The sequence below is a fragment of the Rhinolophus ferrumequinum genome, assembly GCF_004115265.2.
Source record: "Rhinolophus ferrumequinum isolate MPI-CBG mRhiFer1 chromosome 15 unlocalized genomic scaffold, mRhiFer1_v1.p scaffold_54_arrow_ctg1_1, whole genome shotgun sequence".
In the NCBI taxonomy this organism is placed as follows: domain Eukaryota; kingdom Metazoa; phylum Chordata; class Mammalia; order Chiroptera; family Rhinolophidae; genus Rhinolophus; species Rhinolophus ferrumequinum.
In genome coordinates this window covers 10,488,298-10,504,352 of record NW_022680357.1, presented here as the reverse complement: position 1 = coordinate 10,504,352, position 16,055 = coordinate 10,488,298, and the positions used below count along the sequence as shown (strand labels likewise).

Sequence of the window (16,055 nt, the reverse complement as noted above, 5' to 3'; positions counted from 1 at the left end):
GGATTATTCATTATGAATTTGTACCAACTGGACAAACAGTGAACCAGGTTTACTATTTGGAAGTGCTGAAAAGGCCGCGTGAAAAAGTTAGACGACCTGAACTTTTCGCCAACAATTCATGGCTCTTGCATCACGACAATGCACCAGCTCACTCAGCACTGTCTGTGAGGGAGTTTTTAGCCAGTAAACAAATAACTGTACTGGAACACCCTCCCTACTCACCTGATCTGGCCCCCAGTGACTTTCTTTACCCAAAGATAAAGGAAACATTGAAAGGAAGACATTTTGATGACCTTCAGGACATCGAGGGTAATACAATGACAGCTCTGATGGCCATTCCAGAAAAAGAGTTCCAAAATTGCTTTGAAGGGTGAACTAGGCACTGGTGTCGGTGCATAGCTTCCCAAGAGGAGTACTTTGAAGGTGACCATAGTGATATTCAGCAGTGAGGTATGTAGCACTTTTTCTAGGATGAGTTCACGAGCTTAATTGTCAGACCTCATATTTGTGGAATGAATGAAACAAAGGTGGTGAGGCTTATTCATTCATTCCATAAATATTTATTGAGTACTTACTATGTGCTGGCACCTTGTTGGGAGCAGAGGGCAAGTCCTCTGTGCTCACACCCTAGGATAAAAGCAGACAACACAACAAATAAATGCGAAAAAGATAAACCAGTGACAAGGTGGGAGTGTGGGGGTCGAGGTGGGGGCTGTCTGTGTTTAACGGAGTGGTTTGGCATACCTTCCTGAGGGGCTGTCCTTTAAACTGAGTCCTGAAGGATGAGAAGAGGTTGGCCATGTGAAGAGCTGGGAAGAACATTCCAGGCAGAGAGGCAAGAGCGAAACACATTCGCATGTAATAACAGGATTGAGCTGTATGCCGCTCTTGTTCTCTTGACTCTCCCATAACCCCATAATGAAGGCGGTACTATGATTGTACCCATTTTACATACAGGAAGACTGAGGCACAGAGAAGTAGTTTCCACAAGTGGTGAGCTGGGCATTGAGCCCAAGTGGTCGAGCTCCAGACTCTATGTTGCTGACCATAGACTATGGTCCCTCTTGAGTAGGAAGGGCTTAGCATGGTGTCTGACACAAAGCAATAATGATTGCTCGTATTTATTGAGCACTTACGTACCTGCACTGTGATAAGTGCTGTACATGTATCAACTTATTTAATAAATGGTAGCTATCATGTAAAGTTATTACTGAGTAATTATAGCCTCTGACCTCGTATTGTAACCTCTGAACACACCAAAAGCACTGAATCCAGGGGTGCCCGCCCTGCCTGGCTGAAGGTGCAGTACATGCCTGGATTGTTCAGAGGGAGACTGGCTTGGTACCCACCCCTGTGATACATAAATGGGAGCCTCTCAGACGCCACAAAGTCCACAAATGCAGGGACACCTTGGAGGGTGATACCTGGGCTATTTAAAGCCCAAACCCTTTGCAGCTTGGTCAAAGAGGAAGGCACTCACTGCTCTGCAACAGGCAGCCATCCCAATCCCTCGGGGCCGCCCTGCCCCTGACTTCCACTTGCTGGGAAGAGTCTGGGGTCCGGGCATCAGGACTGGCGCACTAGAGCTGAACAGACAGCTCCCACCGGCACCAGGAGAAAGCCAAGTTGTCCCAAAGCTGGGCTTCTGACCGAGCAGGCCATGCCCAGTGAAAAACAAGTCAAGCGAGCAGTTCTCTGTGTGGAGAGCAAAGCTGCCAAGGCCCTTCCAGGCTCGCTGTGGCCGAGGCAGGGTCCCAGCTGGGCTAAGGAACATCTCCCAGGATAGAGCGGGGTCAGAGGCACAGGGGCGCACCCACCTCTGCTAGGGTCATGCTGATTCGACCTTGCTGCTCCCCTAATAATGAATTTCCATCAAATCTTAGGGTGCCATAAAGAAAATCCTTTCTGGAAAGACAGGACTTGGGCCAACATGTGTGTGTGTGTGTGTACACGTGGGATGGATGGGGGTAGGGAGGAGAGCGATGGCCCCTTGTCAAACTGGACAATGCACATGTCAGATGTGATGCCGTGACTTCTAAGCCTGGGTTATAAAAAGGACACAGTTTCTCTGTTCTCTCTCTCTCTCTCCCAACCCTCTTCCTTTTTGGGTGACCACCCTACAACCCAGCCATCATGCTATGAGGAAGCCCTAACTAGCCCACACGGAGAGGTCCCCCTCTGACATTTCCTTAGAGGAACTGAGGTCCCCAGCCACCGGCCAGCACTGAGTGAGCCTTTAGACCAGGGGTGTCCAAACTTTTTTCAACGGTTTTCACCAAGGGCCATATTTGGTAAAACACACAAACAGCCGGGCCACTCACTCGAGGTGAAGTACGTATTGCCTCACCTGGTTTATTTAAGTAAACTAAATATATTTTTGGAATTTGCTGCGGGCCAATTAACAATGGACTGTGGGCGCAGTTGGCCCGCGGGCCGCAGTTTGGACACTCCTGCTTTAGATGATTCCCGCTGACACTGAGTGGGGCAGAGACAAGCTGTCCCTGCCAAGCACTGCCCAAAAGACAGGTGTGTTAGCAGAATAAAGGTGTGTGTTGTTTGAAGCCTCTAGGGTGGTTTGTGATGCATAGTTCACTGCAACAGTGGGCACCCCAAAATGGTTATCACGGTACGAACTCCAACACTGGACCTGCCTGTGGGATTAAATGAGACTTTTATAATGTAGTGAAGACACAGGAAACGAGGGCAAAAGGCAGATGTGGTTTCTGTCCATGTCCCTCCCCTCCTTCATTAGTGTACTCTCTGCTGTCATCCTGCTACGGTCCAGTGCTTCTGGCCAGGCCTAGCTTTGACCTCGGAGAACAAAATTAGTGTAAAACATTGAGTCCCACAGACAGAGCAGCTGCCACAGAGTCCCAGCCTGTCCCAGCCAGGGAATGAGAAGGTGGGGGTCCCCTTCCGGTATCCTTAGAGTACCTAGCATGTCCTGTTAGGCCAGCGGCTGGAGAAGGGCTTTCTCCCCAGGCTGGCAGGAACCTGGACAGGTGGAGATGTGGCCACCTCTGTCCCTCATTTGGGCCTGGCCACAGCTGTCGAGTGTCCTGCATTAAATATGTCAGCGCTCCAGGTGGACTGCAGCTGCCACCAGGCGCCCGCTCGTCTGCCAGGGCCGCTACGGCTGAGAGCTGTCATCAACCTGGGCCCGAAGAAGCCTGGAGCCGGCCTGGGTCTGTCCGCAGAGCAGGCCATGGGTCCTCTGTGCAGCCGGCAGGGCTGGGTGCCAGGACGCTGAGGCTCACGGGATATGACCCGAAAAGAGCCGTGTCCACAAATAGCCAGTTCAAGGTCCAGCATGGTCGGTGTCCTCTGAGAATGTGCTGCGGGAGGTCCAGAGAGGGGAGGAAGCCTTAGGAGAGGCAGCTGGACACAGGGAGAGAGTGTTGTCGAGATGGGGACAGGGACGGTGGAAAGGGGGGATGGGTCAGAGGGTCTGGAGGACGACCTCACAGGCTGGAGGAGGAGGGGGTCGGGGGGACCGTTGTCTGCACAGTGAGAAGCAGGAAACTCAGAGCAAGTTCCGTGAGGACAGCCTGAGACCTCGGGCAGCCAACAGGCTGAAACAGCAGCGTGAATGGTTTGGAAGTCCCTGAAGAAACACCTTCCCAGTGCGAAGGGCTGTGGGTCGTGCACGACTCACCCACCCTGCCCTTGCCCTGGTCTCCCAGCCTGACCACAGGGAGGGTCCTCAGGGTCCAAGCCACAAAGCCTTTAGGACACCTCCACCGAGCCACCTCAGAGACCAGGGAGGCCCCAGATGGTGCACACTCCAGGGGTACTTTGGATTCCACCTTCCTGGGACACTGAGCCCCGGGGCCCCTGTGATTGTCCGCTCCCAAGCCCATCCCAGTTACCTTCTCCCAGGCGCAGCCGGGATCATCTCAGGCTGATCCGAGAGTCCAGCTGCTGCAGATGCTCCTGGACGCCAAACGGAATGGTGGGCGTCCACATCCTGCAACGGGGGCATGGGACAAAGGCGAGGTTATGGACGCAACTGTGGCCTGCCGCCCCCAACACAGCCGCCCCCAAATCTCTCCTCCCATCCAGCCTAGCACCTTGGGGACTTTCCAACTGGCAGGACCAGACCAATGTGGGGGCATAGGGACAGCAGAGGCTAGGAACTCCGAGACCCCTTCCTTTAGACCTGCTGCTGACTTCCTCTGTGACCTCAGAAAGGTTGGTTAACTTCTCTGTGCCTTATTTTCATGTGTAAAATGAGTCTGTAAGATCCACCCTGTCCCTCTTAGAATATATGAGTAATCATGTAATAAATGAAAGTGCTTTGAAAGAGTATAAAGTACCGGTATTGGACATCAGACACCATGGTAACACAGTAAGTTTCAGTCATATGAAACTGCCAATTTTGTAGGTCAAAAATGGTTTATATAAGCAATTTCATATCGTTCAACCTAACATATTGACCATGTTCATGTACCAGACACTGTTCTAAGTGCTTTACATATCTTGACTAATTTCAACTTGACATATCTTGACTAATTTAAACCTCACAAAACTGCTTGGGGGGTGGGTGACAGTATTATTATCACTCCCATTTTACAGACTGAGAAACTGAGGCCAGAAACTGCTTGCCCAAGGTTGCACATTGGTGAGGGACAGAATAGGATTTGAGCTGAGGGCTCAAGGAGCCACCCACTGGGGCCACTGAGACTTACGCCAGCGTCTCCACATGAGGGCACTTTCTCAGGCTGGCTGTGAGCTGCTGGGCCCCGGAGGCCGTGAACTTGTTGTACTGGACACTGGGGAGAAAAACCCATCCTGGGGCCTGGCCCTCAGGACCATCCAGCCCCAGACCAAGGCCACCCCATGCTCTCGACAACCAGACCTCAGCCCAGCCCTTCTCATGATGCCAGAGGGAACCCTAAGCCCCTGGCTGCTGCCACCCACTGCGGAGGTTCCCATACTCACTCCAGGATCCGCAGGGACACCATGTCTGGAAGCACGTGTGCCAGGCTCTCGGCTCCCACGTCACAGATGCAGTTATTGTACAAGCTGCCAGAAACAGAAGTCAGGGCAGGGGCTGGGGTGCAGAATCCAGGGGCATCCACACCCTGCTGGGATTACTGTCCCAGTTTACAGATGCGCAAACTGAGGCCACTTCTCTGTGGTCACACAGTGAATCCAGGGAAGCAGCAGGACTGAGAGGACGTAGCTTCCTGGCTGAGCCTTCCTGAGTTCAAATCTCACTTCTGCCGCTTGCTGCCTGTGTGACCTTTGGCAACTCACATAACTCCTCTGTGACTCAGTTTGCTCCTCCATAAAATGGGCATGATAGAGTAATTGTGAGAAGTAGTATGAGTTACTGCTGGTAAAACAAATACAATGAGCCTGGCATGTGGAATGAACTAAATGTCAGCTCTGGTTATTACTACCTCGCAGGGGGGTGTATGAGGGTTAAATGAGATGCTGTAAAAGGTGTGACCACCCACTGCAGAGGTTCCCATACTCACTCTAGGACCCGCAGGGACACCACTGGGGATAAAGAGGAGAGAAAAGCCCAATTTCTATGGTATATTCACAGCCACCATTTGCAGTGTTGAAAACAGTTTGACGGGTGTCGCTGAGGCTGACTAAGCTATACACTTATTACTGAGCATCCTTTTAACAAGCCAGGTGCTGCTGTGGTTCTAATTTTAAGGCCATGGCTTTTCCATGACAGCCTCAGGGCTACACTACAGGGCTGTATGTAAAAGCAGCAGGTCTACACTGTAACAAAGTGGATTCAGGCTGCACTCCAGCTATTCCCCGATGTCACGAGTTGGCTGGTACCAGGGTGGGCACCTGGCAGGGCCTTTGCAATCTCTTCCTGGGGTGGTCCTAGGACCAAGGAGGCCCTTCCTCCCCGCACAGGCAGAGGATCCTTCCCGTATTTCATTGATGCCAAGATGTACGTGTTCATATGTGAATTCACTGAGATCAGAGTCTGTGTAATAATCCATGCAGTGTCATCGTATAATGAGAGCGTTTTATCCTCTTAGTGATGTCTTACAATGGATGGCATCTTGGATTCTATGAAATATGAGGTTTCTTAAAGTGTAAATCAGATCGGGTGTCACCTCCATATACCCCATCCACTTCTCCATTCACGGTAGAAAAATTGCAAACCCTCTCCTGGTCTACGAGGGCCTGCCTGCGTGAGCTGGCCTCCGCTTACCTCTCCCACCCTCTGTCCCCCATTCACTTTAGCCAGCCACAGTGGCCTTTCTAGCCCTCAAAGACCCAGTGTCTTTTCCACCTCAGGGCCTTTGCATCTGCTCTTCGCTCTTCCTGGAATGCTGTTCTCTCAGAGCTTCCCACAGAAGGGGAAGGGCCACTTCCGCAGAGGTCTCCTGACCTCCGCGATGAGTTCAGTACTCCCTATTGTACCTCATGGGCCCTTGTTAGTCTCCTTCCCAGCATGAATCACTTTTTAAAATATTTTATTTATGCATATGCCTACTTGATTGTTATGCAAAAAACTTGAAAGCAAGAAGCACTTCTGTTGTTTTCCTAGTTATAGTTCTAGCTCCTAGCACAGGTTCTGTCCCATGGTTGATGTTACAGAACGTCAGATGCGCTGCACAACTCTAGGAGGTGACAGTCATGTAGACCACGACTTGCACAGTACACAACCTATACAGCTGCATGTGGTGGCCCTGAATGAAAGGATAAAAATGGATACATTGACAACTACATGAACCAGATGCCATATCCCCTGAGAATCTGATTCTGGCTGTCCTTGGCAGGTGAAGAGGGCTGGGGAAGGAGAGGGAAGTTCTTCCCAGCCTGGTGAAAGAAAAGAGCTGGCAATGCTGAGCTGAATAACTGGGGCTCCGGTCCAAGTTCTCAGTTCCCTCATTAGCCCCTGGCACAACCATGGGCCAGGCTGAAGTAATGAAAAGAGGTGCTATGCCAAGGCATACCAGAAGGTGGCAGTGTAAGCACTGACCAGTGTGTGAGTTGCGAGAGCCAGACTAGGCTGCCTGAGGGTGGTCAGCCTTCTAGAAATCACCACCGCTGGACTTCAGATAAAGCTCAGTCCCGACATACCCAGGGGGAAGAGGAGCAATATTTATTGTGTATCAGGCCCAACACTGCACCAAGTGCTTTCCATAGGCCACTGGGATGGTACCCATTTTCCAGATGAAGAAAGAGAGGCATTGCCCAACTCCAGGGGGTTGTGTTCATGTAGGATTTTCGGTCGATGCCCCCCCTCCCAAGTTGTGTAACACCAATGCAAAAGAACAATCTGTAGTGATTGCTTCCAGGGTCCCAGTGTGTGACTTTGCAGCTGGCACAAAGGGGGTTCTGTGCCTCCCCTTGCCCGCTGGCTCAGCGCCTGACGCACCACGGGACCTACTCACCTCAGCCTAAGGAGGGATGCAGCCAAGGAGGGCAGGGCCTCTGCGAGCTTGCAGGCGCCCACGTCCGTGATGCTGTTCTGAGACAGGCTGCAGGGACACAGTGAGGGGAAGGGCTCAGGGCCAGACCTGTGCACACTCCTTTCCGCATCAGCAGCCACCTGCCACTCCCCCCACCTCCCCTGGGGCAGAGCTGAGAAACTTTCCCTCAGGAGGTGGGCCAGAGCAGCTCACACGTGACAGTGGCCCTCGAGGAGAGCTGTGAGTAATGAACTGAGAATGGCGCAAGGGGCAGACTTACGCTAACTCAATAAATAAAAGCGGACTATTAGGTCTTGTAGCTGGAGTGGGATGGTGGGGTGAGCATGGAGATGAGAGAGAGAGAGGGAGAGAGGAAGAGGGGGAGATCTCCCCACCACACCTGTTTTATGATTTTATAGCAGCCCCTTTGGACCACTTTTCAGCACGGTAATTAAATAAGTGTCCGTGTTATTTGTGTAAAAGCTGTGGGCTCCACATCCAAGGGGTTGGATGTGTTTCGTTCAGTACTGTACCCCGTGCCTAGAGTAGAGTCAAGCAAATGCAGGTGCTCAACAGAAATTTAAGTGGGGGGAGGGATGAAAGGGGGGAGGGGAGGGAGGGAGGGAGGGAGGGGAGGCAGAGGAAGGGAGGAAAGAAGGAAAGACTAAGGGAGGGGAATCTAGCTTACAGTGTTACCCAGATCACTACAACAGTCAAGGAAATCCGTAAGTGAATTCTGCGGAATTCTGTGGCCATTCTGATCACGGTTATGAAGTGGAGTTTGGCTAGATTTTGATGATACCTTCTAGGTTCAGTAGAAAAATCTTATTGATCTTCCTGCATCATATCCAGCTCCTATCAGCTTTTTTCTTTTTCAATAAAAATGTACTATTTTGATATTTTACTGATAAGCCCTAATCTATGTCTCTGTTTCATCATTGTGTAAGTTTCTGTCACTAAACATTGTTTACTTTCACCACTATATACTTTATAATTGTGGATTTGTTTGTTTGCTTGTTTATTGTGTCTCCTCACTAGAAGACGCCTGAGGTCAGAGGCTGTGTTTGTTTTGTGTAAAGCTGGGTGTCTGGGCCTAGAATGGTGCCTGCACACAGTAGGTGCTCCTTAAATATTTGTTGATTAAATTAATAAATGATTGGATGCATAAGTGATTAAATAAAGAAATGAGTGAGTGAATGGATGAATGAATGGATGGATGGATGGATGATTACATGAATGAGTGACTGAATGGATAAGTGAATGAAAGAACACAAAAGCCAGCTGGCCTTGGGCGGCCAAATGCAGCAGGAAGGGCAGGTCCAGCTCACTCACTTCAGTGTCTCCAGGGCTTTCAGCTGAGGGAAGGTGGCTGAGAGCTGCGCGACACCCTCGTCCCCAATCTTGTTCTCACTCAGTGAGTCCAGGCTGCGGGGGAAATCAGACGGGGGGCCATCAGCCAGCACCCTGACCCTTCCTCTCCCTCCAACCTATCAGTGGCCTCCTTCCATCCTCCCACCTGGGGACACACCATAGCAGACGTCTGCTCCCAAGCTTTCGAGAGCAAGTTTGGGTACCAACTGGCCAGCCAGGGGACAAGGTTCTAGCTCCCAAAGGACCTGAATCCCTATGTTGCTTCCTGGGAGCCCCATGAGTTTTGGCAACTTTCTTAAGCTCTTGGGACCTCAATTGTACCACAGGATCATGCTCCCTGACCCACGGGGCTGCTGGGAGCAGCACATAAGGGGAAAAGAGCGGCAAAGGTCACAAAAGGATTCACCCTTTCTTAATTATTGAGGACTCCCATCTGTTGTCTCTTGCCTGCAGTGGGGTCATCTGGTCCCTCACACCAGAAATGCTGAGGAAGCAGCAGAACCGAGAGAGGGGAGGGGGAAGAAAGGCCTTTCTCTTTGCTTGCGCCTCTGGGGCGGTTTGGGGACGTCACAACCTGAGGCCGAGGGGAGTGTTCCAGGGTCTGTACTTACTCCAGATGCTGAAGGGAGGAAAAGGCCTCGAGGATCCTCACCAGTTTAGGGAAAGCCTGGGGGCCCAAGACAGGGCCCAGCCTAGGAGGCAAAGAGCAGAGGTGAGACCCTGAAACAGTCATGGCCCCTCGATTCTGCCCAGCTGGGGTGGAGACAGGGCGAGAAGTGAGGCCTATCTGAGACCACCTCCCCTTCCTTGCTCCCCAGTACCTTATCTCCCCTCACCCGCACCAGGTGGGACCCCCAATCCCTTCTTCTTTGGGCAGATTTCACAAAATTCTTTTAAGTGACCAGCTGGGGGCACCCCAGCTTTCATGTCTGAGTGGGGAAGCCAGTTCTCACTCCTGCCAACACCTACATGCACTCTTCTCCTGCTCTGGCCTGGGAAAGTGGTTCCCAAATGCTGGCCTGAGGCTACTACCAGTCCAGAGAAAGATGGCTTACTTATTTGACGTTGCATTTTAATAACAAATAGAACCGTTTCTTGAGCACTTATTATGTGCCAGGTACAAAAGTGTGTCCTTCATTCAGATTAGATCTCATTTAATCCTCACAATGACTCTGAGCTAAGGGCCCCTCTTGTCTCTATTTTACAGATAGGGAAACAGAGGCACAGAGAGGTTAACTAACTCGTACAAGGTCACACAGCCTGGATTGACATTTTGACCAGACTTCAAGGGAATGAGAAATTTAAAGACAATGGTAGGCTGTTTTGTTTTTCAAATATGCTTAAACGTACTCAATGTAAAGAAAGGACTGTCTTTTATTGTGAAATTATGTCCTGGGGAATTTTTTACATTAAAATGTTTGTTCTTTGATAAAATGATGGTGGTGTCAGCAGTAGTTCTTTTGCTTGATTGAATTAACTTGCTCGATAAAAATTAAAAGATGGAAAATGCACAGTCACTCAAATTCACTCTGAAATGTTATCAGTCTTTGAAATCCCAAAGTCTGGGAACCACTAACCTCAGTGAAAAGTTACAAGATGGGAGTCCAAAATCTGATTTCAATCTGGGCTCTGCTACTTCCCTATCTTGGAGCCTTTGGGCAAATCCCTTCATCTCTGAGTCTCAGTCTCCTCAAATCTGGCCCTAAGCGTATGAAGTTGTTGGAAAGATTAAGGAACCCTTTCATCAAATAATGATTGTTTGCCTACTGTGTGCCAGGCCCATACAGAGCATGTCATGGAGACAGCCGTGTTTAAAACGGACAAAAATCTTTGCCTTCGAGGAGCTGACATTCCAGTAGGCAAGACAGCTCATCAAAGAAACTGGTAACCTATGTGGTGTGGGAGACAATATGTGATATGGAGAAAAGTACAGTGGCGAATGGGGTGGAATTTAACTTTTTAAAAAAGGGGTCAGAAAAGGCCTCCCTCGGTGAAACCCAGAAGGAAGTGAGGGCGTGGGCTGTGCAGGTATCTGGGGAAGGGGAAGAGCGTCCTGGGCAGAAGGCACAGCCATTGCAAAGGCCCAGAGGCTGGACCACGCTTCGTCAGACTGCAAACTAGCAAGGAGACGCATGTGGCTGGAGTGAAGTGGGCAACGGACAGAGTACGGGAGATAAAGGTGACAGGACGAATGAGGGCCGAATGAGACACGGAGCCTGTCTATCCACAGAGCCCCTCAGGGTCTGGAGCGGCTGAGCAGTCTGACCCACAGGCAGATAAGCCCTGCAGGGTGCCTGGGACAGTGGCTGCCAGTCATACACCCCAAATAGTCCTTCCGTCTGTGCTTCCTTCCTTCCTTCCTTCCTCAGAACTTGCTGGAGGGGTTCTGGCCTCCAGATGTCTTATCTCCTGGTTCTGGGCTGTTCCACCTCACAGCTGCTGTTACCCAGAGCACAGTTCCGATCTTGAACCAGGGACTTTTTAAGCTGAAAATAATTAAAGCTAAAGGGGCCCTCGCTGCTTCTTTTCATCCATTTCCTCTTTTCAGCACCATTTTTATCTCTGCACAAATTTGGCAACCTGTGTCTGCTCAAATCAAGAAACACTTTTTTTCTGGTGCTCAGGGGAGCTGTGATCAGAAGGAGCACACAGCTTGTGGGTGGCCAGCTGGGGACCTTGGGCCAGTTACTGAACCTCAGTGGGCCTCAGTTTCCTCGCCTGTGAGATGAGGAAGATAATGACGATCTCCCAGAGGAGAGCTGGAAATTAATGAGATCATACATAAAATGCACTGAGCGCTCTGTAGGTGTTTCATAATTCTTTCCTAATCGAGAGATGATTTTAGATTCCCTGACAAGCACCAAACACGCATTTCGCTGTTTCCTTTGTTGGAGCAAGAGCCAGGCTGACCTGACTTTTGTGACTCTGGATAAACAGTTTACACTCTCCAGGCCTCAGTGTCTGCCTCTGTCCAATGGGGAGATGTGAACAGTAATTCCACCCCTCGTGGCCTCCCCCCACCCCCATTCCTACTCCTCTGCCAGCTTTAATGCTTCAATAGCCTCCTCCAGGAAGCCCCTAATCCCCAAGTCTGCACGGTCCCAGCAGGCGGTAACTGTCTGCTGACACCGGACTGCAGGCTCACTGAGGACAATGGCCGTGTCGTCTGAGAGGTCTGCTGAATGAATGACTGAATTCCAATGATCATGTTCACCAGGAAATGGGCCAGAGAGCTTTACTGGCCCAGACTGGACATGCCCTAGTGGCTGGAAACTGGGGCAAGAGAGTGAGAATGATTCTGGGGACCCATCTGCATGCATTCTGGCAGCACAAGCCCAGCTAATGCTGGAGAGGAAACCGTGAGGACCCGACACAATCCACCCTTTTGCTTACGCAAACTCTAGCTTCTTTAGGTCCCGGACAGCGGGGAGTTCCCTAGCTGTGTCTTCTGAGGAACTTGTTGTCCTAGAGAGAACGGGCAATGTTAGATGGGAGCAAGCTCTCTGCCTGTCATTGAGCCCCTCCCTATGTGTCCCAGGATGCCTGCTCCAGTGCCCCAAATTCCCCAGAAAGACTTCCTTCCTATGGCTATGGTAACCCCCACCCCCAACCCCGTTAAAAAGAAAAACTTCGGGACAGGACGTTATCAAGGCACTGCTGTGTGTGTCACAGAAGAGCCTCAGAATGGGCACGTACCAAAACCCAGCCCAGACAGCACATAGTAGGTACTCAAACAATGTACGGTAAAGGCATGAGTGAAAGACCGTTGTCCCGTGGTGAAGTTTCCTCACCCTTTGGAACTTAGAGCTCTGCCACCTATAAAATGGGGACAATATTGGCTCTGGTTGCCTTGAAAGGTGGCCGTAGGTGTCACCTCTGTTACCAGATGCAGAAGGCAGCACATTAACTCTTTGCAAGGGAGAGGATGACCCTGGCTTCAGCCGAGAAAGAATTAAATACGTGACGGCAAGTTTGGAATGGGACAAAGTGATAAGTCCTGGGGGTTCTGCCTGGGTGGTGACCACAGTGAGATTCGGGGTGGCAACTGCCAGGGGGAGAGCGCGGGATTTCCCACAGGAGAGGAGGCACTGGAAGTGCTAGTGGCAAAGTAGATCCTAGGTCCTGTATGGCTCCAACCTGCATGGCCTGGACCACCTCCCACGCCTCGCCCCCTCACCTCTGGATCTGCACAAGGTTGCCCAGGTCTTCCACATCCTTCATGGACTTGGCCTTGAAAGGCTCAATGGTGAACTTGTCTTCTACCGCCTGGAGTAGCTTGGCCTCCCCATGCTGTCGTAGGGACTCCCACAGCTCCACCGTGTCACTCAAGGCGGCCCTGTGGAGGGAGGGCCTCAGACCCAGGCACAGTGACCGGGCTAGACCATAATGGAGGGGCAGCTCCATGAAGGGACATCCTATCTGTTCAGATACTCTCCTTCCTCAGCTTAATCCCTAGCTCCTCCAGCAAGTCTTCCATGGACACTCCAGCCCTTACTGAGTCCTTCTCTTTCTCAACACCCCCCGCCCCCGCCCAGTGGTTTTATTTCCCTTGTTGCTTTGGCTACCGGGAAGCTCAGTGCTAAATTCTCGGTTGAACCACTAGCATGGTGTAGTACCTTACAGCTTGGGTAAGGTTGGTTAGGGGGAAGGTGGGAGAGATTCTCTGGAGATTAGGCTGAAGTGATCAAACAGATCATAGAAGGATTTAAAGGCGCCAAATTAAGGAATTTAGACTTCATCCTAAGGGTGGTGGGATGCCTTGGAAGGGTTGTAAGTAGGGGTGAATATGATAAGATTCCAGTTCTGGGAAGGTTGCTCTGATGATTAAATGTAAAGTGGAGGGGAAGAGGAAAGAATGGAGGCAGAGAGGTAGAGGGAAAGCTGTGGCTTTCACCTACACATGAAAAAATGATGGCTTCATCAGGGATGGAGAGAAGAAAATGAATCTGAACCCAGATCAGTATTAGATTCTAGACATGGCCCAGTGCCTAGCATATGGCAGCCCTTCAAATATCGATTGAAAGAATGATGCTGCCCCTCGCTGGCCTGTGTGACCTTGGACAAGCTGCTGTCCCTCTCTGAGCCTCAGCTTCCTCATCTTAAAAAAAGAGGGAATCACTTCTGCCCCAACCTGGCTGCTACACATAATAAATGAGACCCCACTGAGTGATCTCAGCATGGCACCAACACAAAGCAGGTGCCCAATGCAAGAAGCCTCTTCCCCTAGCTGCTGCCCCCACCTGAAATGGGTGACACAGCTGAGTCCCACGAGGCTTCCCAGTCCAGAGGGGTCAATGCCAGTGTTACGGAGGTCCAAGGAGAAGTCGCGGCCCGCAGCCTGCAGGGTGCTGCCCAGCACATGGGTATCCGGAGGCGTGAGACGGGTGCCCAGGAAGGAGAGACGGGCGGGGAGCCCCTGCACCACATGCTGCCAAAGGCCAGCATCCAGCGCCTCGTGGGCACAATGCAGCAGCTCTAGCAGCCGCCCTGCCTGCAGTGTGCCCGGCTGCAGCCGCTTCAGGTACCTGGTGAGCATCTTCTTCTTTCTGTCCACCAAGGTGAGCGCCACTGGCCCCGCCAGGGCTCCCAGGCAGCGGGCGCGAGGCTGGAAGACCAGCCCGACCAGAAAGCGCGGCACGCCCTCCAGCCAGTTGTCATAGGGCCTCTTCTTCCTCGGGGTCAGTGCCAAATATTGTGGCAACTCCTTGTCCTTAATCTCACTGCTCAGAGCCAGCCACACGGCTCCCAGGAAGCACTGCAGAAGGAAGCTGGGGAAGGCCAGCTCCATCTCTGGGGCCTCGGGCACAGGCTGCACCAAGCCTCTGGCCACAGCCCAGGTCCTCACCTCCTCCGATGGAAACTGGTCCTCCTGCAAGGTGCTGTGGTGTCTGCGGCCCAGCTCCCAGGCCAGCTTGGCCAGTGCCTGCAGGGCCCCTGGGGGGCTGTCCCGGGCTGCTGGGCCTAGCAGGCCAACGTAGAGTCCCGTGAGCGTGGAGGGCAGCTCGGCCTCCTGTCCCAGCTCCAGGAGGGCCTTTGACAGCTGGCACACTGCCCGGCACACCGTGGGGTTGTGGCTGTGACTGAGGAGAAGTGGCTGGTCCTGGAGGAGCGCCAGGGCTCTGTCTTGGTGGTGAGTGGCCCCCGACCGCTCAAAGTAGCACAGCACATAGGTCTCGGCCTGCTCAGCTGAGAAGCCGGGCATCTGGAACAGGGCATCCGCCTTGCTCAGGCTCTGGGCCAGGCGGCCCCGGGTCCGGGCTGTGAGCAGCACAGTGCAGCCCCGGAGCAGTTTGCGCTGGAGGAGGCCGGCCAGCAGCCCCCGGAGCGAGCGGGGCTCGGCCGCCGAGGGTCCGCATGCACCGTGCAGGAGGCCGTCCTGGGCTTCCAGCTCCTCGAAGGCGTCCAGGATGAGCAGGACGCGGTCGGGCCTCCTCAAGATATGACCAAAGACTTCACTGTCCACCGGCAGTGGCTGCGGGCCCAGGGAGAAGAGAAGGTCCTGCAGGCGGTAGGTGTCCCCTGGCCGGTCCAAACAGTGGCAGGACAGGTGGAAGACGAAATCGTACTGCGGCAGCTGGCCACAGGCCCAGGCCCGGCTCACCGCCCGGGCCCAGCAGCTTTTCCCCTGTCCTGCCTTGCCCAGCACGGCAATCACCTGCGTTTCACGTGGTTGCCGGCGGTCACTGGCAGCCAGCAGCACCTCAGCCAGCCCCCCGCGGGCCGGCTGCCGCTCTGCCCAGTCCAGGTTGGCCAGCTCCCTCTCCTGGCTCTTGCTGCTGCTCCTCTCCAGCCGTGCCCTCACCAGCTCCACCTCCACCAGGATGCCTTCCGGGCCTGCGGGCTCAGCCTGGTACTTGTCCCGTAGGGAGCGGCAGAATTGCTCCACACTGTCTAAAAACCCAAGGGGTGCGTGTGTTGGGGGTGGGGGAAGGGGGCTAGTGGCTGGACTGGCCACCATGAGGGCAGCCGAGAGGCCACCCTGGCCACCATCTCTCGCTTCCTCATCCGTTCACCACACAATCTTCACCAACTGCCTTCTTAGCTGCCTCATTCGTGACCCACATGCTCGTTCATTGATTCATTAATTCCCACACCCATTCATTCATTCATCTTCTCACACACTAACCTCCTTCTTTTGCTCATTCACAATAGGGAGCCATCGGTGGCGTGTTAAAAGTTAAGTCTGTAGAGTCCATGTCTGTGGTTCAAATCCTAGTCCCACCACATATTAGTGTAATCTTGAGCATGTTATATACCTCACTATGCCTCAGTTTCCTCATCTGTAAATTG

General features: G+C 52.4%; 1 protein-coding gene across 6 annotated transcripts in view; it reads right to left on the bottom strand.

The window, feature by feature from the left end:
* Positions 1-2,343: 2,343 nt before the first annotated feature.
* Positions 2,344-16,055, bottom strand: part of CIITA (class II major histocompatibility complex transactivator) — a 92,381-nt gene continuing 78,669 nt past the window's right edge. For 4 of the 6 annotated variants that reach the window (XM_033101142.1, XM_033101144.1, XM_033101145.1 and 1 more), the window contains 10 exons: positions 14,006-15,656; positions 12,943-13,101; positions 12,159-12,230; positions 9,377-9,457; positions 8,727-8,819; positions 7,377-7,463; positions 4,942-5,025; positions 4,689-4,772; positions 3,870-3,967; positions 2,344-3,335 (listed from right to left, as the gene is read on the bottom strand). In XM_033101142.1, the coding sequence (XP_032957033.1) occupies positions 3,892-3,967; positions 4,689-4,772; positions 4,942-5,025; positions 7,377-7,463; positions 8,727-8,819; positions 9,377-9,457; positions 12,159-12,230; positions 12,943-13,101; positions 14,006-15,656 (2,387 nt within the window). In that variant the 3' untranslated portion in view covers positions 2,344-3,335; positions 3,870-3,891. Of the gene's footprint in view, positions 3,336-3,869; positions 3,968-4,688; positions 4,773-4,941; positions 5,026-7,376; positions 7,464-8,726; positions 8,820-9,376; positions 9,458-12,158; positions 12,231-12,942; positions 13,142-14,005; positions 15,657-16,055 lie in introns of those variants that run through there. The other 2 variants (XM_033101143.1, XM_033101147.1) reach the window with 2 other exon arrangements.